General features: G+C 41.0%; 2 protein-coding genes across 2 annotated transcripts in view; both read left to right on the top strand.

The window, feature by feature from the left end:
• Positions 1-20,731, top strand: part of esyt2a (extended synaptotagmin-like protein 2a) — a 35,564-nt gene extending 14,833 nt beyond the window's left edge. The window contains exons 8-25 of the mRNA XM_079219930.1: positions 2,575-2,630; positions 6,106-6,226; positions 6,291-6,467; positions 6,589-6,671; positions 7,232-7,280; positions 7,806-7,895; positions 7,988-8,083; positions 9,421-9,522; positions 12,631-12,693; positions 13,929-14,003; positions 14,678-14,764; positions 14,865-15,014; positions 16,419-16,819; positions 17,444-17,542; positions 17,617-17,748; positions 17,845-17,950; positions 18,059-18,108; positions 18,888-20,731. Coding sequence (XP_079076056.1) covers positions 2,575-2,630; positions 6,106-6,226; positions 6,291-6,467; positions 6,589-6,671; positions 7,232-7,280; positions 7,806-7,895; positions 7,988-8,083; positions 9,421-9,522; positions 12,631-12,693; positions 13,929-14,003; positions 14,678-14,764; positions 14,865-15,014; positions 16,419-16,819; positions 17,444-17,542; positions 17,617-17,748; positions 17,845-17,950; positions 18,059-18,108; positions 18,888-18,933 — 1,983 coding nt within the window. The 3' untranslated portion in view covers positions 18,934-20,731. The remainder of the gene's footprint in view (positions 1-2,574; positions 2,631-6,105; positions 6,227-6,290; positions 6,468-6,588; positions 6,672-7,231; positions 7,281-7,805; positions 7,896-7,987; positions 8,084-9,420; positions 9,523-12,630; positions 12,694-13,928; positions 14,004-14,677; positions 14,765-14,864; positions 15,015-16,418; positions 16,820-17,443; positions 17,543-17,616; positions 17,749-17,844; positions 17,951-18,058; positions 18,109-18,887) is intronic.
• Positions 20,732-22,586: 1,855 nt separating this feature from the next.
• The window catches only part of slco5a1b (solute carrier organic anion transporter family member 5A1b), a gene marked incomplete at its 5' end in the record, with an annotated part of 168,472 nt that continues 167,953 nt past the window's right edge, over positions 22,587-23,105 (top strand). The window contains one exon of the mRNA XM_079238112.1: positions 22,587-22,659. Within this exon, the coding sequence (XP_079094238.1) occupies positions 22,587-22,659 (73 nt within the window). The remainder of the gene's footprint in view (positions 22,660-23,105) is intronic.

Raw genomic sequence — 23,105 nt, 5'->3', positions numbered from 1 at the left:
ACGGATATCTCACGTTTTAAACCTACAGGATATTTCCATTCAATCAAACAAATAAAATACTATGACTGGAAAAAAAGGCGTATAGAGTTATAAGTCAGCGCGGTTTTAGTGATGAAATTAAGGAAATATGGTTGTTTACATCTCTATACACACACACAGAGCTATGAGCTACAAGTTGTTGCCTTCCTGTGCCGGGCCCGGCTGCACGGCATTGTGGTCCACCGCGGTCTATGTCTAGAGCGCTTAACTAGGCCACGGAAAGACACGTACCCACTTCACTGCGCTGAACACACACACACACACACACACACACACACACACACACACACACACACACACACGCGCGACGACTGAAGAGGAACTATGTGCAAGCGTCGTGATCCTTGCACATAGTTATTGCCATTATGAGTTGTTTTTTAATCATGGTTGTGAAGTGGATCCATCGTATTTAGGATGAACAGGATATCTCAGGCCGAGCTGCAGGCGCTGACAGCATGTGTTTCCTGTAGATCTGACTCACCAAGGAAACTTGTTTTGTCCAGAGATGTTCTCATAGGTTTCCTGTATAAGCCATGTTAAGCCCTATCAGCCAGTGTAGTGTGTGTGTATATTATGTATGTATGTGTATGTGTATATATATATATATATATCTATCCAGAGATATTTCAGCAGTTTCATGCGTCACTTTTCCTCATTGCTCCTCATCTTCTTAAGCCGTTAAAAGGGGTTTCCAGCACATTTTAAGGCTCTTTTATTCTGCGGTCACTCTTAATCCTAAAGATACTGACACACACACATACACACACACCCTCTACCTCGCTCTGGCTTATTCACACACAGACACTTCCTCCTTTACAAAGTCAGTGGTACGTTTCTTCCCTTCATTCCTCCTTAAATCCCCGCATACGTTCACCGTGACAGGCTCAGCCTCCGTTTTAAATACCTGCTGCTGTTTTGAGACACCGGACCGTTTGTGTGCCGACCTGCAGTCACTCATCTCTGAGTAAAATACGGATGAATTCCCTCCTGAACTGCAGGCTTCTGATGAACACCACCTTTCTCTACAGCCTTTACTGCTGGTTGTCTTTCTATCATCTGATTCTCCTTTTTTGTATCCATCCATCTATCCTTCCATATGGCCTTTCATATAGCCTTCCATCCATGCATCCAGCTATCCTTCCATCCCTCAATCCAGCTGTCCATCTATCCATCTCTCTTTCCATTTATCCTTCAAACTATCCATCCTTCAATCCATCTGTCCTCCTATCTATCCATCCATCCAGCCTTCCATCCATACATCCATCCTCCCATTCATCTATATTGATATGTTCCAGTACTAATTCCACTCCTCTACTTGTACTGCAGCCATTGCTTCCTGTACTGTTCCTTCTATCATCACCAGTGATAACTGTAGACTATCAGGGTGTGTCCGATATGTGTTCTGTGATTCTTGTTTTATTAGACGGAATGTTAACCATGTGACTTCCTCCTCGGGAAACCCTGTTTAATACGCTGAAGTGTTTCAGCTCGTCACTGGGTTAGAAGACCAGGTTAAGCTCCTCCTCCCTGAATCTGATTGTAAGAACGTGTTGCCGCCTGAAGTGTCGGGTTTCGTCATCATCAGTGCTGTGCAAACGTGCCACTTGCACAGCATATTTGTCGCTATGCCAGCTAACGCACAATCGTGTGCCGCACCTGCTGTGAGGGTTGTCGTTGCTGTCTGCTCAGAGAGAGAGAGAGAGAGAGAGAGAGAGAGAGAGAGAGGCTCAAAATATAAGCAGGCGTCTATATAAATGTTTATTCTTTTAATCAAACTATTGTCTCATTCATTTGTGTCATTTAAGGTTTACTGTATGCTTTGTATTCTCATTGTTAGTTTAAATACTACATTTGATCACTTTTTCATGTTTACACCCAGATTTCACTAAATATTTGGTCATGGAAATTTGGTTTAAAGTCATGGAAATCCATCAGTCACAATGTGTATGAACCCTGCATTTACACGTTTCCTGTTTGGACTTCCCCTCCTGATCTGTTGAGGCGTCAGCAGCTTTTCATCTGCTAATGTGAAGTCATTTCCACGTACTTCCTGTTTGTATGAAGCTAACCCGATCTGCTCTAGTGATCGCCGGCTCCATTGAAGTTGAGGCCGCTGATTTAAGATGTGCAGAAGAAGAAACACGTTCCACACCAACGCTTTTATTTTACAATTTGCTCGTCACGTTTATCATATGAAGGAAATTGCAGATAATCATTTTATTCTCTTCAAATCATGTTTGAGTCTTTGAATGATTTTGAAAATCAAATTAACTGCCATTAAATTAGTTACTTTATTGATATTTTTGACTCTTAATGTCAGAACATTACCATTAAAACAAGTTCCCTCATCATAAAAATATCCTAAAAGTTTAGCTGCTGTTTAGGACGAACACTTTCAGTTTCCTCCCACAAATCCTCAAAACGTGGACACGTGACCTGAAGTCTTGTCTGCTCTCCGTCACCAGAACGTTCTTTTACCTGTAAGCCGCTCTCGTCTTTTTATTAACAACTGTGTTTATTCTCTCTCTCTCTCAGTTGCTGGATATTAACTGGACTGGTCTCACAAACCTGCTTGACATTCCTGGTGTGAAGTGAGTAACCGTATTGTGAAATGAACGTGTGAATCTGTGTGTCTCATGGACGTGATGTCCTGAAGGTGTCGTCTCCGTGTGGAGATATAAATATGTGTCGGAAATACACAAGGGCAAAACTGCCCCAAAGAAATATAATTTTGCCCCTGATATCACTAGGAGAGGGGCAAAAAATGCCCCCATGATTTCCTCTAATAATTAAAATAATGTAATGAACTTAGAAATTAGAAATGCGCCGTCCGCATTTAAATCAACCGTCTGGACTTCCTGTCACAAGTTTCAAAATGTGTCCCCAATATTTATTGAAATGCCCCTGGATTTCAGTCTGTAGGGGCAAAAATTGCCCCCCTAAAAAAATATGTAAATGTCCTACTCTGTATATATATACATACACACACACAGTGGCTTGCAAAAGTATTCATACCCCTTGAACGCTGTCACATTACACGCCACAAACATACATATATTTTATTGGAATTTTATGTGAAAGACCAACACAAAGTGTCACACAATTGTGAAGTACAAAGAAAATTATACATGATTTTAAAAAAATTTCACAAATAAAAAAACAGAAAAGTGCAGTGTGCAAAATTATTCAGCCCCCCTGAGTCAATACTTTGTGGAACCGCCTTTTTGCTGCAATTTCAGCTGCAAGTCTCTACCAGCTTTGCACATCTAGAGACTGAGATTTTTGTCCATTCTTCTGTGAAAAACAGCTCAAGGTGAGTCAGGTTAGATGGAGAGCGTTTGTGAACAGCGGTTTTCAGATCTTGCCATAGATTCTCGATGTGATTTAAGTCTGGACTTTGACTGGGCCATTCTAACACATGAACATGTTTTGTTAAAACCATTCCATTGTAGCCCTGGCTTTGTGTTTAGGGTCATTGTCCTGCTGGAAGGTGAACCTAACCAGTGTTAAGTTTCCACCACACATAACGCTTTGCATTTAGGCCAAAAAGTTCAATTGGTGTCTCATCTGACCAGAGCACCTTCTTCCACATGTTTGCTGTGTCCCCCACATGGTTTCTGGCAAACTGCAAACGAGACTTCTTATGGTTTTCTTTTAACAATGGCTTTCTTCTTGCCACTCTTCCATAAAGGCCAGATTTGTGGAGTGCACGCCCAATAGTTGTCCTGTGGACAGATTCCCCCACCTGAGCTGTGGATCTCTGCAGTTGGTCCAGAGCCACATGGGCCTCTTGGCTGCATCTCCTGTCAGTGCTCTCCTTGTTCGGCCCGTAAGTTTAGGTGGACGGCCGTGTCTTGGTAGGTTTGCAGTTGTGCCGTACTCTTTCCATTTCCGGATAATGGATTGAACAGTGCTCCGTGACATGTTCAAAGCTTGGGAAATCTTTGTGTAGCCTAACCCTGCTTTAAACTTCTCCACAACTTTATCTCTGACCTGTCTGGTGTGTTCCTTGGACTTCATGGTCCTGTTTGCTCCCCAATATTCTCTTAACGAACCTCTGAGGCCGTCACAGAACAGCTGTATTTGTACTGAGATTAGATTACACACAGGTGGACTCTATTTAGTCATTCGGTCAACATTCAATCATTCAGCAGTCATCAGGCAACTTCTGAAGGCAATTGGTTGTACTCGGAGAAAAGGGGGCTGAATCATTTTGCACACGGCACTTTTCAGTTTTTTATTTGTGATTATTTTTTTTTTTTTAAATCATGTATAATTTTCTTTGTACTTCACAACTGTTTGACACTTTGTGTTGATAATTACATATAGATAAGGTATAGATATTTTACTTTATACACATCGAATACATCCATTTGAGTCTTCAGTTTAATTATAATTGAGAGCCCGCTGAGAACTGCAATGTTTTTATAGAGCTGGTGCTTTTGAATTACTGTTGTACTTCCGCAGCTAAAAGAAGAAAGCGGTATTTGTCTTCTTCCTCCTCTTCCTCCTCCTCCTCCTCAAACAAGCGTTTCGGTCAGAAAACTATAACATTTCGACTTAGAAAAACTGCAAAAATACTTTACGTGGGAGGAGGAGGAGGAGGCTTGGGATGTTTACCGCGTTCACGCCGCGCTAAAGTTCTCTAATAAAGCGTTTTTGAACAAAATACATATGAGGCGCAATTTCTTTTGATATTTGGTTAAGAAAACACACAAAAACAAAGTAGGGACCTGGCGAAGGCGTTAAATGGAAAGTGAAGATGTTGCGTCACCTGGTCCCTCCCTAAAGATCATGAGGATGCATCATCTGGGGACCACGAATGTCTGGACTTAAGGTCAATCCATCCAACAGCTGTTTATATATTTCAGTCTAAAAACAAGCTGAACCTGAAGCTGCATCGTGTATCTTTAGAATCTGACTTTTAAAAATGTTTTTAATCCTAAAAGCGTATCCGTGTAACGAGAACATCAGAGTGCTCGCTGGCTGCTCCTCCACATCGACCTGTAGCCGTTTCCTGCCGCGCACTCTTTTGTTTTTTAGCAGAGAAACTCTGTGCGGCTTCCAACAAGGCTCCGCCCTGAGAAATGTAGCTTTCCTTGTTCGACAAGTTCGTGTGAACACACCACAGTGTGTGTGTACGTACGTGTGTGTACGTACGTGTGTGTGTGTGTCTCGCCCCACCCTCCTCCCTCTCTTCCTGTGTGAGGTGCCCCTCACTTTTATTTGCATTCCCCCTGAAGCTGTAGGAAAAGACAAGGTCGTTGTTGTCGTGAGTCAGCAGACCAGAAGTCAGCTGGACTCGACTCTGCTTGTGACGTTCTCTTCTGAAACTGACCCGGGATCAGCTCTGTCAGAGTATGGGCTATATTTCTGCAGCGACGCTGTGTGTATGTGTGACGCAGGTTGCTGCTGCCCTCTAGAGGACAACAGAGCATAATGCAGTCTACTGTATGAACAAGGGAACTACATTTAATATGCAGTAAATACTATTAAAATTCATATTACCTCAAATAAGCTGTTATATATCGGTTTAGTCCTTTTTATTGATCAGACATGTATTTTTATTTTAAACGGCCTAAAAAAAATATTCTCCCAAAGGGTCAGTTCACCCTAATAAAATATAACAAACATATGTTTATATATATATATCCATCATATCCATCTCTCGTGTGTTAAGAACGGGTGAGTTCACTTTCTTTAGTTATTTTTCGTTATTTTTACGGTTTTGTTGTTGTAATACTTATTTGGTCTTAAATTTAAACCTGCAAAAAACTTTGAAACTTTGTTTTAAGTAATTAACAGGGGGAAAATAAAATGTTCCTCTCAGGAAAGAAAAAAACCTGCTGATGAGATTAAAATGCTTTTCACAATTTTAATAACTTTCTGTCCTAAAGCCGGCCGAACAAATATTCCTATTGTTTTAATTCTCTCATCTTCTCTGGCTCTTAATACTGTTTTTTGTTTTAAAAGTTGTTATTATCTTCTAATCGTTTTCTCCTCCTCCTCCTGTTCCTCCTCCCTCGCTCTCCTCCTCCTCCTCCTCCTGTTCTTCCTCTTCCTCAGTGGTTTGTTTGACAACATCGTTCAGGACATCATCTCCAGTCAGATGGTTCTTCCTAACCGCATCACCATCCCTCTGGTGCAGGAGAGCCAGCTGGCCCAGCTGCGCTTCCCCATGCCCAAGGTACACCCCCCCCCCCCCACACACACACACACAGACACAGACTCACACCGCTCCGTGTCCGTAGGGCGTCCTGAGGATCCACTTCCTGGAGGCGCAGGACCTGCTGGGCAAAGACAAGTTCCTGGGCGGTTTGATCAAAGGGAAGTCCGACCCGTACGGATTCATCAAGATCGGCACGCATGTGTTCCAGAGCAAAGTCATCCACGAGACGGTGCACCCCAAGTGGAACGAGGTGTACGAGGTGTGTGTGTGTGTGTGTGTGTGTGTGTGTGTGTGTGCGCGCCTCCCCCCCCCTCCCTCCAAGTGGAACAAGTTGTACGAGGTGTGTGTGTGAAGCTCACATTAATGTGTGTGTTCTTCAGGCCTTAATCTATGAAAACACGGCTCAGAATCTGGAGATCGAGTTGTTTGATGAAGACACGGATAAAGACGACTTCCTGGGAAGGTACGGCTCCTGATAATGAATCTAAGACCAACAAGATGTTATGGATGTTTGTTCTCTGGCCTCATCTTTGCTAACGAGTGCTAAAATAATCAATAAGTTGATAATCGTTGACGTCCACCAAGAAGGCAAAACATCTTCTTTTCTCGGCTCTAATATAAAGATTTGCTGCTTTTATGTGTTCCACATTATTAGAAAGAAATTGAAGATATATTTTATTTATATTTTTTTACTGTCGCTCAGACAAAACTAAACATTTAAAGACGTTACTTTGTGCTCAGGGAACTTTTCACTACTTTCTGATTTAATTTGGTACTTTTTGATTAATTTGGTCCTGGAAAAACAGTGAATTTATATTTTTACAAACTACTTTTTTGTCGTTGTCCCCACAACGTAAGGATCACGTGTTCATAATGTGTCATAATGTACACTGTGTGTGTACAAATACTACTCGTCATGAATAGGCAAGGCCGGGGCCCCTGAAGGTGCCGGGGCCCTGAAGGCCACACAGTGGTGCGTTTAATGACTGATAACGATAACTGATAATGTGACTTTGTCTCCAGCCTGGGCATCGACGTGGCGGAGCTGCAGAAGGAGCAGAAGGTCGATGAGGTAATCTGCGTAAATATATATATATATATATACACACACAGGCACATATATAAGAAAACTATTCATCCCACTATATCCAAATAAATTAAATACAGTATTTAGGTTTAAATAAGGAAAGACATTTAAAAAAAGCCATAGTTCGTGAAACTTAAATCCTTAAATAACTAATAATACATACATACATACATACATACATACATACATACATACATACATACATACATACATACAGCTATTGTATTATTTTTCCTCGTATTAAAAGAAGGGAGAGATTTACAGACATGAAATCAATATTAAATAAAATAGTGATACTAAAAATTGTAATTTATGGTTCTCATTTTGGCTTCTAATAATATTTTTTGTAATAAGGAAGTTAATAATCTGCAGTTGTCTTCCAGGACGCTGTCACGTGTGAACAATCTTTTATTCTAAAATATAGATGAATACTAGCATAGTGCTAGTATTGTGAATCATTGCTGTGTTATGGGTTATGTTGCGTTAACGGGGTGTTCTGCTGGTCTTCAGTGGTTCATGGTGGAGGACGTGGCGACGGGGAAGCTGCACCTGAAGATGGAGTGGTTGTCTCTGCTGTCTTCACCGGAGAAGCTGGACCAGGTACAGAGCGCTCCATTCATACCAATAAATAAATAAATAAATATGAATCCAGACCCGCCGTGCTGAGCAGCGTCTCCTCTGCGTCCTCTCAGGCGCTGGCGAGCATCAAAGCCGATCGCGGTCAAGCCAACGACGGCCTGTCGTCCGCGCTGCTCGTCGTCTTCCTGGACTCGGCCAGAAACCTGCCGGTAAGTCAGAGACACGGAAAGGGAGATTTATGGACGCTTAAATTAATTTAAACTAGATTATTAGTACAACTTTTCATGCAAAAATAGCACTATAGTACACACAAAATGTACTATCAAATTATGAAAGAAATGGGAGAAAAAAGGAAAAGAACTTATTGAGGAATTTATTGAGCCCGGCTGAAGAAAAATGGTGATTTATGGACGCTTACATTTATTTAAACTAGATTATTAGACAGAACAAGTACAACTTTTGATGCAAAAGAGTATTGCTTACACTATATACAAATGTAGTAGAAAGGAAAAAAAAGGAAAATAATTTATTGAGGAATTTATTGAGCCCCGCTGAAGGAAAATGGTGATTTATGGACGCTTAAATGAATTTAAACTAGATTATTAGACAGGACAAGTAAATATTTTGATGCAATTTTCTCATATTTTATTTATTCATAATATATAGAAAATATGTTATAAAAAGAAAATTGCTTACATTACATACAAATGTAGTATTAAGTTTGACATCATTTGTGCTATCAAATGAAAGAAATGGTGGAAAAAAGGAATGTTATTATTAATATTTTCTATTTTTCTCGTATGAATTGGAGCCGTAGTTTGTTGCCTCTGTCGTTGGTCAGTCCTTTATTCTAAGAGTTTTGTCTCTTGATATCCCACCCGTCTGGTGCGCCCGGTTGTATAAAACAAGCAGCAGCTGGAGTTTATTTCACCTCAGTTCTTCTTCTTCTTCTTCTTCTTCTTCTTCTTCTTCTTCTTCTTCTTCTTCTAAACTTCTTTTCTGTTCTTCTCATCTTAAAGGTGCAGTAGAGACAAGACTAAGAATAATAAGACTATATATATATATATTATTAAATTAACTGTTTTTGTGTGCACTTTTTTCTGACTTCAAGTTTTAAATTCTTTTTTAATTTTTTATAATCCCATGAATAAAATAAGAGCTTTGAAATCGATAGAAATTCCTGCTGTCCAAAAGACAATTCTTTAGATTATGAACTATACGAAAAAGTCCCGTGACCGTAGAAGAGAATCGACGAGGAGAAACCTTTCATGATGCTTGGTTGAGACAGTTATTTAGTTTTTTTGGGAAGGAGAGAGTATTTGAGTTGAAAGAGATTCCACTCAGCAAAAAATTAAAAATAAACTCAACATCTATTTGTTTTTTGCAGCAAAAAGTCTCGTTTCTATTCCGGTAACTGGACTCTCACAGCACCTTTTAGTCTACTTCGTCTCGTACAGTTTTCTCTGTTAGTGTGAGACCTCTGCAGCGCAGGCCTCACCTTCCTCCTCCTCTTCTTCTTCCTCCTCTTCCTCCTCGCCCTCTGAAGAGCGTCTTCGAGGGGAACTTGGGCTCTGGTTACTTAAAAGAGCGGCGGGCGGCGGGCCTGGTGTTTTGCGAGAATACCGCCTCCCTCTATAGGACCTTATTTGTGAGTGCGCTGGCTGTTTTCTGCTCCAGGTCCTTTTCCTTTTGTTACATTTGCTTGTGTTTGTTTTAAAGGTTTGATGAGCATGAATCCCGCCTTGTGCATGAGAGTTCATTAATATCATCCTATCTGTTATTTTGCTGGAGTTTGACTGGTTGCAAAGGGGAGCCACATGACCGTTTTTTACAATCAAAAAGCATCCTTCCTCCTCTGGCTGCTCTTCATCGTTTCCACTGATCTAGTTTCATCTGATAGAAGTTGTAAAAGAAGTTGTGTTGGATGTTTGTTCTGCCGACACAGATTACACTTTAGCAAAGCTTACGGAGTGTAAAAGAGAAAAACAATCAATTCTGCTTCATGTTTGTTTTTTATAAAGGTGACTCGCGAGAAAAATTGATTCTTGATTCCATGCGTCGCTGTGGGCGATTCTGCTTTGATGCAATAGAACATAACCGTGAGCTTGTAAATATAATCAGTACGTGGGGGAAAATTTACCTGACAATTGATTTCTAATTAACAGATTCTATTGGGTTTAAAATAAATGCAGTTGATTGGTAATTTTCCACAATAAATACGTTAAAGTTGAAAACCTTTCTGCTCTCCTTGCGTTGAGCGTTGCATCAATTGATAAACGGCAGCCAAGCACATTGCACAGTGATTTAGAACAATTCCGTTACGTTGAGATCACATGAGGATTGTTGCTCTTTTGGATCGCTGACTGGTGAATTCATAATGGGATCAAAGAGACCAGTTAAGATTACATTTTTCATTTGACAAAAACTCTTAATATTTTAGTTTCATCAAGTTGTTTTTAGTATTATGACTTGTGACTTTATTTATTTAATGTGGACATCACAGTGACATTATAATTCATAACATACATCTATGCACAAACAAACTGATGCACTGTGTTGAGTGTCTGTAGCGAAATGCTAATTTCAACACCTTTTTTTTATATATATATATATATAATAAAATGTGATAAAATAGAATAAAAAAGAGAATACATTCCACATGTATCGGTTTATAATATTTTAGTCTAGTTAAGAGAAAAGTTGACCATTTTATATAATCGCAAGTAAACTAATTCTATATATTAAATCCATTTTGGAAAATTAAAACTGCAATATTGGGGCAGTTTTTTTATTTAATTTTCTTCCATTTTTGTAAACACATTGTTTGCCCACAGTATGATAAATATACGTGTAGTTTCGTCTCTGTTCTTCATCATGTAGAAAAGGTTTGTTAAAAAATATTGGTCACAGTTGACAGAATTCTCACAACCGTTAATTAAATATTGAAAAAGTACGTCTCAGACAGGTTAAAGCACTCTTCAAGAACTTGTTTTTTACTGTTTGTTTAAGTTTATTTTGAAAGGAAGGAATGCATTCTGATCAGTCTGAGCCAGCGAGAGCAAGGAGGGTTGAATTCTCCGTGGATTGCTTTTCCCTCCATCCTTCCTGCATCAACTCATTGTGTGTGAACAGATTTTCCTCATTCAGCCTCCCGTGTGGTTGTTCACCCCTCCGCCAGCAGGGGGCGGCACATTGCTCACCGCTCCATGAAGAACTGAAGCAAATCTCTTGGATCGTTTTTTATAAGAATGCACAAGACCGTTTTTGACAGGAAAATGGTGTTATTGCTTGAATGCAGTTCTGCTGTTGGCCACCGGTGTCGCTGGTGAGTTGACAGGACTGTTTACTGATTGGCTGTGTTTCTGCAAAAAGATTTAAAGGGACAGATCATCAAAAACTAAAAATGTTCCCACGTTAGCTAGCTGATGAGCTGTGGTCTGTGGATTATCTTAAGTAACCGCATCATGATTTTGGGGAAAGGGACGTTGCCGTTGAGTTTTTCAAATGTAGTTTTGTTTCCCTTCTAGTTGCATTAGATTCCAGATATGTTTATATATGTTAACAGACAGTTACTCCGTACAATGAAAATCTTACTTTGCTAGGTCCTCCTTCCACACAGTATTACAATAACTTTAATTTAAGGTAAAAATATAAAATACTGAATGCTAACAGTATAAAAATTAATATATATATCGTATATTATATTAGCGGAGAAGGCAAACATCTTGACAACTGACAGCAAAAAGAAAAGATCTAAATTGATAAATAGCATGACAGAAATTATCAACAAGTTGTGTTTTTCTTAAAAATCATAACCATGTTGGATCAGAGCTGAACAATACAGTTCGGTACAATTTATTTAAAATTATTAACTTTTTTTTAATTTTAAATGTTGTATGTGTCATCTTGCAGTTTTTCACTAACAATTTTCAGCGTGAGGTCCTGCTTGTCTTTTCATTCATACTTGTTTGCCGTAGCGTACGCACCTGCGTCCAGGTGTGATAATAAAGATGATGATCACGATAGTCCGACAGCAGAGGTGATGCTTCATGTTTCATGGTCTTTCTATTCATGCCATCTGCAAAACATGGGGAACATAGTCGTTTGTGTTTGGTTGTAACATCAATGCCTTTCATACTAATGTGAACATATTAATGTCGCACAATCATCACCACAACATAAACCATCTCGTTGTCTTTTTCATCAGGATGATTCCTTTCCTCTGATCTTCACCTAACCTCTCTCCATTTTGATGAATCAATCCATCTAATGCTGTGGTATTTTAACTAGAGTCCACCCAATACGTGTTCGCCCACATCGGTTTAGAGCAGATGTTTTTTTATCGGCGTATATTAATTAAGAGAAAATTATATATGTTTTGCATTTTTTATATTTACAATAATTTGTTATATTATACGTTTACTTAAATAACAACGTTTGCAATCATTGTTTCATTTTTAAATGAAAAAAAGAAAAGAAACGTGATATAAAAATGGTCTTCGTGAATCCAGTGTTGGTTGGACTCTAGTTCATGATTAATTGGGGAGTGACATTAACCATGTGATCATCCATGTTGTCCCTGTCTGTCTCATTGTGTCCCATTGTTTGGTGATGCCGGCGGCCCATCCTCCTCTTCCTCCTCCCTGCATGCCTCCCCTCTTCTCCCTAATAACATACTGGTGTTTGTGTGTGTGTGTGTGTGTGTGTGTGTGTGTTGTTTGCTCTCTCCTGCCTTGTCCCTGGGGGAAAATCAAAGCGCAATCCGTTAGAGTTCAACCAGGCGGGCCTGAGGAAGTCCTCGGTCAGTAAAGCCATCAAGGTAACGACACGGTGACCGAGCACTCCCGTAGGAGCGAACACAGGAACACAAACAGGCTCATACACTCACACATCCAACTTGTATATACACAAAAGTATGTGGAGGGATTAGCACCCACTCAGCTGACGTTGGGGGATCAGGTCTGCTTCTCAGTCGGCGTTGGAGGAGTTTGAGGTCGAGGATCGAGTAGTAGTAGCAGCGGCATACTCAGCAGTGAGTGTACTGGGAAAACACGCCATCCAGAACGCTTAAAGTGAGGAAACTGGTGGAGGTTGGCGACGCACTCAGCCGTGATGTCACTAGCCGTCGGCAGGCAGTGAATAGCAGTATAGTAATAATAAAAGTTGTTTTCTTTTTTTTAGAAAGTGTGAGTCAGTATGCAGCCATAACTGGACACTCAAAATATTAGCTGAGAGATTAGAAGTGGACATATGCCATGTTGTAATTGGTTGGTGCTTTTATTGTGAAAAGCACATGACTTGAAGACACATTAATAAAAAGCTATCAGCGCCAACACATCTTTACATTTCCCCTTTACGGCCCGGTTTACATTTTGAAACATGACTACAAAGCTGAGAAAGTGAGAAGACGCTGTGTTGCACTATAATATAATTCCAGCAGGGGGCGCTGTCAACCTACGTACTGACTGCTATTTTGAAATCATTAACAAACTCCACTAATCATGTTTGTTTATTAAAACTGTGTCTAACGATGTGTGTTGTAAATAACAACATTGTTGTCATAACTACATTTACACTCAGAGACTTTTAACTGATCTTTTATTTTGAAGTGATCTGGCGGTTTTTTTTCAGACTTCCTGTTTTGGGGCCATAGAGATTATACTTTCCCTCTTAACTCCTCCCCCTTTAAAGTCACACATTTAACCATTAAGCGACGAGTAGATAAAGATGTGATACCACAAACCCAGAAATGTCGCTGTATGAGTTTAAAATCCACATTTTGAATGCTCATAACATACATTATAGCTATTTCACCTGTTAAAGGCCATGCTGTAAACACATTTAACAGTATATTCAACATGTTAAATGTTTTTTTGTGATTAAAGGAATTTTTAGTTGCTTTATTTTATTTTAAAAATATGCTATAAGAGCAAAATCTTAACTCCATCATTGCATCTTTTTTATTTTTTTAAGGAATCTGTTACTGATTGTTCTCTAAAGAACTTTGTTCAGCCTTCTTTAGCCGATTTAAAAAACGTTTTTCTTCTTCTGCAGTCTGGTAAAAAGGTGACCAGCGATCCCAGTCCACTCGTCCAGTTCACAGTGGGACACAAGTCCTTCGACAGCAAGGTGAGACCAAACATGTTCAGTCAGTCAGTGAAATCATTGTGAATACCTCAAAAAGCATTAGAGCCATGCAACTGTGTAATATAATAAGTAATAAGTAATATAATACTTGTAATGTATTTTTATCTTTTCAGTTAGCAAAAAAACATTTTGGTAGATTCTATTATTTTCATTTGTTCCAAGGATGAGATGAGAAGTTGTTTAGCTTAGCGTCACTAGACAACATTACTCTGCTGCAAACCCTTTAAAAACACAGTATTAAACACCAATAATGTGAGTAATAAAACCACAAATGTTCATGTTTGTCCATGAATTTAACTCAAAGATCAAATCTGTTAATCCACGAGCTTTTCACACGTTTAAAAGGCATCTTTTTCCCACTTAGTAGCCATGCTCTTTGTCGGAAATACTGTATATATTCCTTTAGATTATATGTTTACATATAAACACGTTAGCTTTATGATTCATAAAGCTAACGTGTTCATACGTTAGCTAACGTATAGTATGAACGTGACAATTAGTGGGAGGTTTGTCTTAGTGACACTTGTGTTGTTGTTGATTGTTAGTCAGCTAGTTCAGTTGATCAGTAACTTGTTTTTTGTTGTTTTCAGAGGATAAATGTAGTTTAGCAGTAGTCCGAGTGTCTGACGTTGATCTGTCGTGTCTCTCCCCATCAGACTAGATACAAGACCAATGAGCCGGTGTGGGAGGAGGCCTTCACCTTCCTCATCCACAACCCCAAAACACAGGAGCTGCAGGTCGAGGTACGGAGGCTCAGGTCTCAGGTCTGTGATGAGTTCACCGTGGTGTGAGTGACATCATTCTCTCTCTCTCTCTCTCTCTCTCTCTCTCTCTCTCTCTCAGGTGAAGGACGAGAAGCACGAGTGCTCGTTGGGGACGCTGACGCTGCCTCTGAGCCGCCTGCTGGAGGCGGAGGACATGACGCTGAACCAGCGCTTCCCTCTGAGGAACTCCGGACCGAGCTGCACCCTCAAGATGAAGATGGCTCTGCGGGTAAAATGAGGCCTTTTTTATTTTGGCACCGCGTGACATCAGAGTCTTTGAGAAGGCGTGAGAGAAAGATTTTTCTGTGTGTGTGTGTGTGTGTGTCCAGGCATGTGCACATATAGACCCCTAGTGGTGCTCAAGCACCTGCCCTTTTGCCCTGGATGAGAAAAGTGCCCCTTCTGCTGGAGCCCAATTTTTTCTTCATTCATCAGTATTTAAGAATAAAAATGACACTCTCTGTCATCAATTCCCCCCAAATGTGTTTTGATATCTGACGGAGCATTTATTTGAGTTCTTGTGAGAATTTCGCCCCGACATGCTCCGCGGCGCTCACAAGCCCCCGCCGCGCCCCTTCCTCCTCCTCCTCCTCCTCCTCCTCCTCCTCCACGTAGTGCTCATGCAGTGCTGAGCGCCAAACGGGTGCAGCTACTTCTTCTCTGACCCGCAGCATCAGACAAACAGGTGATGACGTTGTTTGGTGATAAATTAACCACAACATTAGCGCCGCTGAAAACAAAACATTATGTCACAACTGGTCCGACGTTGACGTTTGTCATGTTTAATGAAGAGAGAGAGGGAGAGATATACAGGCAGCCCAGATAGCAAACTGACTCCGTTCCAGATCCGCCCAGGAGGTATCATAGGCTCTGGAATGGATCCGCAAAACGGGTCCGGATCGGAGGCTAGATGCACAGCGGGACGGACCCGGAACGGATGCACGTCGAAGATCCGGACCGTATCCGCCCATATTCAATTTGGACCCGTTCATAAAGCGGCTCATTTGGCCCGGATCCTCCATTACTCAAAATAACTACAGAAAAATCTCAGAGCTAACCAACATATATTTAAAATGCATCAATGGAAAGTGTGTGTGTGTGTGTGTGTGTGTGTGTGTGTGTGTGTGTGTGTGTGTGTTGTGTTGTGTTGTGTTTTCAGGGTTCTTACGGTCATGGAAAACCTGGAAAAGTCATGGAATTTTAAATGGTTATTTCCAGGCCTGGAAAAGTCCTTGAAAAAAATAAAATCCCAAAGGTTTTGTAAAAGTCATGTAAATGTGTTATGTTCATGTGTTCATGTCGTTCATTTACGCTGAGTTTGAAATAATTAATATGCTTTTAAAAGAAAGACGCTCAAAATATAAGCAGGCATACATACAGGCATCTATATAAATGTTTATTCTTTTAATCAAACCATTCATTTGTGTCATTTAAGGTTTACTGTATGCTTTGTATTCTCATTGTTCTCATACATTTTCGCACTTTTTCATGTTTACACCCAGATTTCACTAAATGTTTGGTCATGGAAATTTGGTTTAAATTCATGGAAAATTGGGCAAAAGTCATGAAGATTTAGTAAAAAGTCATGGAAATGCATTGGTTAGAATGTGTATGAACCCTGCGTTCTCTTCAGGTTCTGTTTTTGGACCAGACTCCTTCCTCGCCCTCGAGCTCCACCCCGGCCTCCGTGCGGGTCAACAGAAACCGCCCCGCTGACCAGACCCCGCGGTCCTCCGTGTCCTCGGAGACCCCCGCGCCTCCCGGCGCATCCGCCCACGACGCGCCCCGCTCCTCCTCCGTGTCGGCCCAGGACCTGCTGAACCGGCGCCGGGAGGCCGACCAGGCTGGAGGAGGAGGAAGAGGAGGAGGAGGAAGGGGTCTGGCGGACACCGGGAGGAGCCCCTCCAACCTGACCATCTCCGGCTCCCAGCAGTACCTGGCCGGCGGCAAAGAGCCGACACCAAGCATCGCCTCGGACATCTCCAACCCCTACGCCGCCCAGGAGCTGCAGCAGAGACTCCAGCAGCTGCAGAAGTAAACCTCACGGCCGCCTGTCTGTCCGCCTGTCTGTCCGCCTGTCTGTCCGCCTGTCTGTCCGCCTGTCTGTCCGCCTGTCTGTCCGTTTACACGTCCGTCTGTCTGTCTGACTGCGTATGAAACACACTTTTATAGGTTTTTCAGCGGTTTAACCGCCACAAATTGTGCAACGGTGACGTATATTATTAAACTGCAGAAGAACCACAAGACTTTACCGAAGGCCCAAAGTTGGGATTTTCTCTCGAATCTTGTTGAAATTTAGCGGTTTGATTTCTTCTCTCGGTGGTGGACACAAACAGATCATTTAGAGAGGCTGGTTAGTCGAATACATTGACTTTCCTACCCTCCTCCGCTGGAAGCCCACCGGTTCTACTGAACGTAGACTCGCAGTGCAAGTGTTGGGGACTATTTTCAGCGGCGGATTGATCCGTGTTTGGTGCTCCAGTGAGTTGTTGTGGCAGCAGGACCGTGCATGTGGGATTGAGTCCAAACAAACTTGTGTGTGTGCATTTTTTTTACACTTCCTGTTCCCTCCTCTGGAAGTGAAGGGGTTCTTGGTCAAACGTCTGAAATAAGCTTGTTGCTTTATGGCCTAACGTTGCCCCCCCTCTCTCTCTCTAGCGGTTCTGGTCCCAATCATTTCCCGCTGGGTGAGATCCAGCTGACGGTCCGTCACAGCTCCCAGAGGAACAAACTCATCGTGGTCGTCCACGGCTGCAGGTACGGGCCCAACCGGAACAACAACAACAACCCCCCCCTCCTCCTGTGATACCCATCTTCCTTTGCCTCCACAGAAACCTGATCACGTTCTCGGACCACGGCTCGGACCCGTACGTCCGCCTCTACCTGCTCCCTGACAAGCGGCGGTCGGGCCGCAGGAAAACTCACACGTTCAAGAAAACCCTGAACCCGGTTTACGACCAGACGTGAGTCCCGCTAACGGCTAACGGTCACACAGGGTTTTGTTGTTGTTTGTTCTGGATCGCTGGTTGTTGAGCCGAGTTCCTTCTCCTCCCACTCAGGTTTGAGTTCAGCGTTTCCCTCGTGGAGCTCCACAGGCGGACGCTGGACGTGGCGGTGAAGAACGGCGGCGGTCTGCTCTCCAAACACAAAGGCCTTCTGGGAAAGGTACGCACCGGTTTGGTGTTTCAACTTCTGAGGAACCGGTTTCATCCCGACACGATTCTCAGGGACGTCGTTTACTTCTGCCAGTGAAGAAAAGTCTTGTCTCCTCAGGTTCTGGTGGATCTGACCCACGAGGACACCAGTAAGGGCTGGACTCAGTGGTGAGTCTCCATAAACATCCGCTCACTAAACTATCCAGGGAAACGGCTCCAACGAAGCTCACTTTTAACCTGTGATGTCACGAAAATGTTATCTAAATGAATTATTTAGTTGGTTTTTTGGGGGGGGAGGGGAGTGGAAAACTTTACAAAGATACAAAGAGACGTTATTATGGCCTTTAAACAATAACGAACGTTTAATAACGAGTACAATAAAGTCTACAACGGTTGGATGGGACAAACCAACACGGGACTTTCACCCAGGAGGCCGCTGTTCTTGTCCTGTGTGAAACCAAAAGTAACCCTAACGTTGACTATGTTGTTGCGATAGGTTTTTAAGTTTGTTGCGTGACTTTGTCAGAAAGTTTTCTATGGGAGTTTTATATATTTACGCTTTGTAGGTTGTTACGATTTGTTACATTTGTTGCATTTGTTACATTTGTTATTATTTGTTGCATTTGTTGCATTTGTTATTATTTGTTGCATTTGTTACATTTGTTATTATTTGTTGCATTTGTTGCGTAACATTACGTCTTTGTCCTCTCAGGGACGTTTTTATGTATTTATGTTAGCTACGTTCTTACAGGTTTCGCATTAAGTGGTTACGTTGTTATTTTAGCACCACCATGATGTTTTTTCCTAAATTCACCAACACGTTTTGTTCCCTACACCGAGTGACATGATATGCGTTTCTGATATGAGACTGATATGAAAAAAAAGAAATGTCAGATCCGGTTGTAAGGGAAACAATGAAGCTGAAACCCGTCTCTCTCCTCCTGCAGGTATGAGCTGAGTGAAGATGGCCTGACGAAGCCTCAGCAACTATAGAGAGGAACTGTATCTTCATCATCATCATCATCATATCTATTCCACTTAAGTCTGTGTTGTACGAAAGGAAACAGAAAAGCAGCTTTGACGTTCATCTACTCACATCAGTCGCAAGGCAAACCTCCCCTTTAAGAAGTGAAAGGCTGGTAGACTAAAGGGCGTGTAGAATACTTTATATATTACATAACGTACTATATTCCATATTTATAGGAGAAACTATAGCAGCTGTAGACTAAGACAATCTATTTTCTTTTCCTTTTTTGCTGTTGCAGCAGTTTCAGTCAAGAACGACGATGTACAAGTTTGTAAATATAAACAGTGATGCAGGAGATACGAGAGAGAGGTGCAGGTTCTCCTATTAGGCCAAAGGATTGTTTGTGACATTTTATTATATTTGATTTGTTAATTCTTTTTTAAAAATGAAAATAACTAAGTTTTTGAAGCGCAGACGGCCGGCGGTCGCAACCAAAGAGACGAGAAGTGTTTCATTTCTTCGCCACCCGCCAGGGTTTTATGGTAACTTTCCTCTGGTTTTATTCCACTGTAATAACACGTGTAATAACAACTTATCTCAACGAATGTTACGTCAGATGTGTGTTTAGTTCTTTTCCATCGATTAGTGTGACATGTTTTGCTTTTTAAACTGAATATTTGCACATCTGTGTTTAAATAAACATATCTTTACTCTTAGTTGGAAATTTAAATATTGCCAAAATTTCTTGTTGACATATTATTTTAACATAATTCATCATATCAAACTGTATTTAAAATCATTCACCATGTTTTCTATTCATTTATCTGAAGCCACTGTGTAAAGAAGTTTATATAATGATCCTCTTTGGCGCCCTTCAGTGGCGACATCACAAAAGGACACGCGACAACCATAATAATAATAATAATAATGATGTATATTTTACACATAAAAGTTATATCGAACAGTTTTTCTCAACGTTAAGCTACCGTCAAGACACTTCCTCACAATTTTTTTTCACATTAAAAGACTTTTTCCCCCTTTTTATGGTATTCTTTTAATGTGAAGAAAGACAGGAAGCAACGGTGAATGAGGACAGTATTAGTCATAAATAACACAAATAACACAAGTGCTGTGGAAATGGAAAATTAATTTTATGTATTGATAATGAACGGATTTCCCACAAACACGGAGGAATTATCACGAAGATTTATCAAAATCATTGATAAAAATAAATAAAAACATAGCTTTCACAGAAAAAAAATTGGCTTTAAAAGTTTAAAAATCAAAAATTAATTGATACATTTTACGTATCCAAAAATAATTTCACATTTGGTCTCAAGGGCTTTTCGTTTGTTTGATATCGTGATCATTTCCGTGACAATCATGTCGTTAAAATGTTGTTTATGAATCAGCTATCAGTCTTAAACTTGTTTTTTTTAATGTTTTGTGTACATGCATCATATTCATCACTGCTTTGACTTTGCAGCACCTGCTCTGAAATGGATTCATATCATAACAAAATCACAATTATCAACATGAAACGCATTCAACAAATGTTTCTCCATGTTCCACATGGAGAAAGTATTTCACACTCTGTATGTAAACTGTGTTGTGTTTTATTTTTGTGACGATCAAGCGGTTTGTTTGTGTTTCTTCTTCCTCCGTCTTCTTAATTTATCTCGTGCCTTAAGATTCACGCGACCCAGAGACGTTCTCGTGTGCTCAGAGAACCCCGTGCGGGAGACGCGTCACCGGGTTCCACCATGTCTCCTGCGAATGTCTTTTAAAACACAATAAAGAGCTCGATGGCAGCATGAAGCTGGACTTTTAGTGTTTGACTCATTGCAGAGGACGGTGATGTCACTGCCGCCATCTTGTTTATTTATGCAAACGATAAACAGGAAGTGAACATATGTGGACTGAGGAGCGTCCACGTCTACCTGTCAATCACCATGTAGCCCCGCCCTAAAGCATCCCCTGCTTTATGGTCTCTAAATTACCATAATGTACTAAATGAACATCATGCTGTATTGAAGAAGACTTGAAAGATTGAGACATAAACTCATGTTTACAATGTTTACTGAGGGAATAAATCAAGAGAGAAGTAGAGTCACTTTTATATACTTCTATACAACCAGAGGAGTCGCCCCCTGGTGGTCAGGAGAGAGAATGCAGCTTTAACACATGAAGCATAGACTTCTATACAACCAGAGTCGGCCCCTGGTGGTCAGGAGAGAGAATGCAGCTTTAACACATGAAGCATATACTTCTATACAACCAGAGGAGTCGGCCCCTGGTGGTCAGTGGAGTGAATGCAGCTTTAGCACGTTTGATCTCATGTTCGTGAAAAGTTTGTAAAATAAAAAAATTTGAATACATTTTTTTAAATATATGTGGTCATAGAAAAGTAAGACAATTGGACTCTATAACTGCAGACAGCCTGTGTAGATGTGTTTCTTTAATAAGTCAATTTACGATAATGTAAAGCAACACTTATTGTTTTTGGACTAACTGTAAATATGTTTTATGGGCATTTTATGGTTTAAAAAAAACTACAAAAGGCTGACACACAGTGGCTCTGATTTTTTTCGTTATTAATCACACACCTGCCTTCATCGCTGAGCCTCCATCATTTTCCGACAGCACCTGAATGCATCGCTGAATGAGGAGCTGCGTGAGTCTGTCAAGTCAGACGGAAACAGAAGACATTCCGGATGTGGAGTGAGTTGCCCTTCAGAGTAAAAGCTCATAAGGACTGTTGTGTCCCGGATGCAAGAAAAACAAACACTCTTTATGAAAAGGGGAAAAAGGCATATATCCTACCATGTAGACATGTGTGCACGGGCAAGTTTAAAGAAAAAAGTGTTAAATTATAATTTAAACAACAAAATAAAATACTTATTTTCTTTGTATTACCACAAAATACTCAAATACTAAATCACACACACACCATTTATTGCCATGTATGTTTTCACATACAAGGACTTTGTCCTGGTGGGAGGTGCATAACATTTAACATGTAACAATAAACAGAGTGCAATAACGGGGAGCATGAATGTTTACAATTAAAACTACAGTAGAATATCAAATTAAAGTTAAAATAAGGTGCACGGAATGTAAGTGTAATGATAAAGTGGCAATTGAATGAAATATAAATGAATGACATGTAAATACTCGTCTTTAAATTAATTTAAGTTGAAGTTAAATGTGTTTTTTTATAACGCCTGAAAAGAACATTTCGTTGGAAAGCAATTAAGACACAAAAAACAAGGTCAAAACATAAATACATTTATGTATGACTTATTCATTTCCCTTTGTGACTGCTGGAGGCAATTTGTGCATGAGTTACTTTTCTTTGCTGCTAAACTGAATTTATTTTGGCCTCTGCGTCTCATTCCTCCATTAAAATGTGTAGCTTCGTCACACTTTTTCTTTTGAAAGTCCCCATCGGAAACCGCGTGTCACTGCACGTGCCTTTGAGGCCAGCTTGCTAGAGCAGAAAACGCCCAGTCTCTCCTCTCCTCTTCCTCCTCCTCCTCCTTCTCTTCATCCATCCGCGCGTCTCCTCCGCTCCTCACGCCGCGCAGGACGCACTCTGAGCGGGACGACGACCAACCAGACGTCGCGGGGAGAAATGGCCTTTTAACTCCTGCTGCGAGGATAAAACCCTAGAAGAGACATGCATCATTTGGCTCCTTCCTTCATCCTCCTCTTCCTCCTCTTCCTCCCCGCTTATGCGGACAGGAGAGTCGGTGAGTGAATTACACGGATGATTGTTTTCTTAATTAGCTGCGACCGAGAAACCGGCTCCGGTCCTGCAGCCATCTTTCCTCCTGCAGGACCGGAGAAGGAGACTGTTTCCAGGCTACTGCCACTGCGGCTCCACGGAGACGAAGACAAACACACAAACAAACACAAACAAACAAACAGACACACACACACACACACACACACACACACACACACACACACACACACACACACACACACACACACACACACACACACACACGGGGATCAGCGGAACGAGCCGCAAATAGAGTCCACGTGAGAAGATGAAACCAGAGCCGCGTCATCATGATGTTATTAATATGAGAAATAAAAATACAAAGAAATCTCAATATAATGCAATATAGAACATTTAATTCAGGTTATGTATGCATTATCAATTCAAATGAAAAATATACAATTAATAATG

This window comes from Taurulus bubalis (genome assembly GCF_910589615.1).
Source record: "Taurulus bubalis genome assembly, chromosome: 1".
Taxonomy (NCBI): Eukaryota; Metazoa; Chordata; class Actinopteri; order Perciformes; family Cottidae; genus Taurulus; species Taurulus bubalis.
This window is presented reverse-complemented; position numbering and strand designations above follow the sequence as displayed.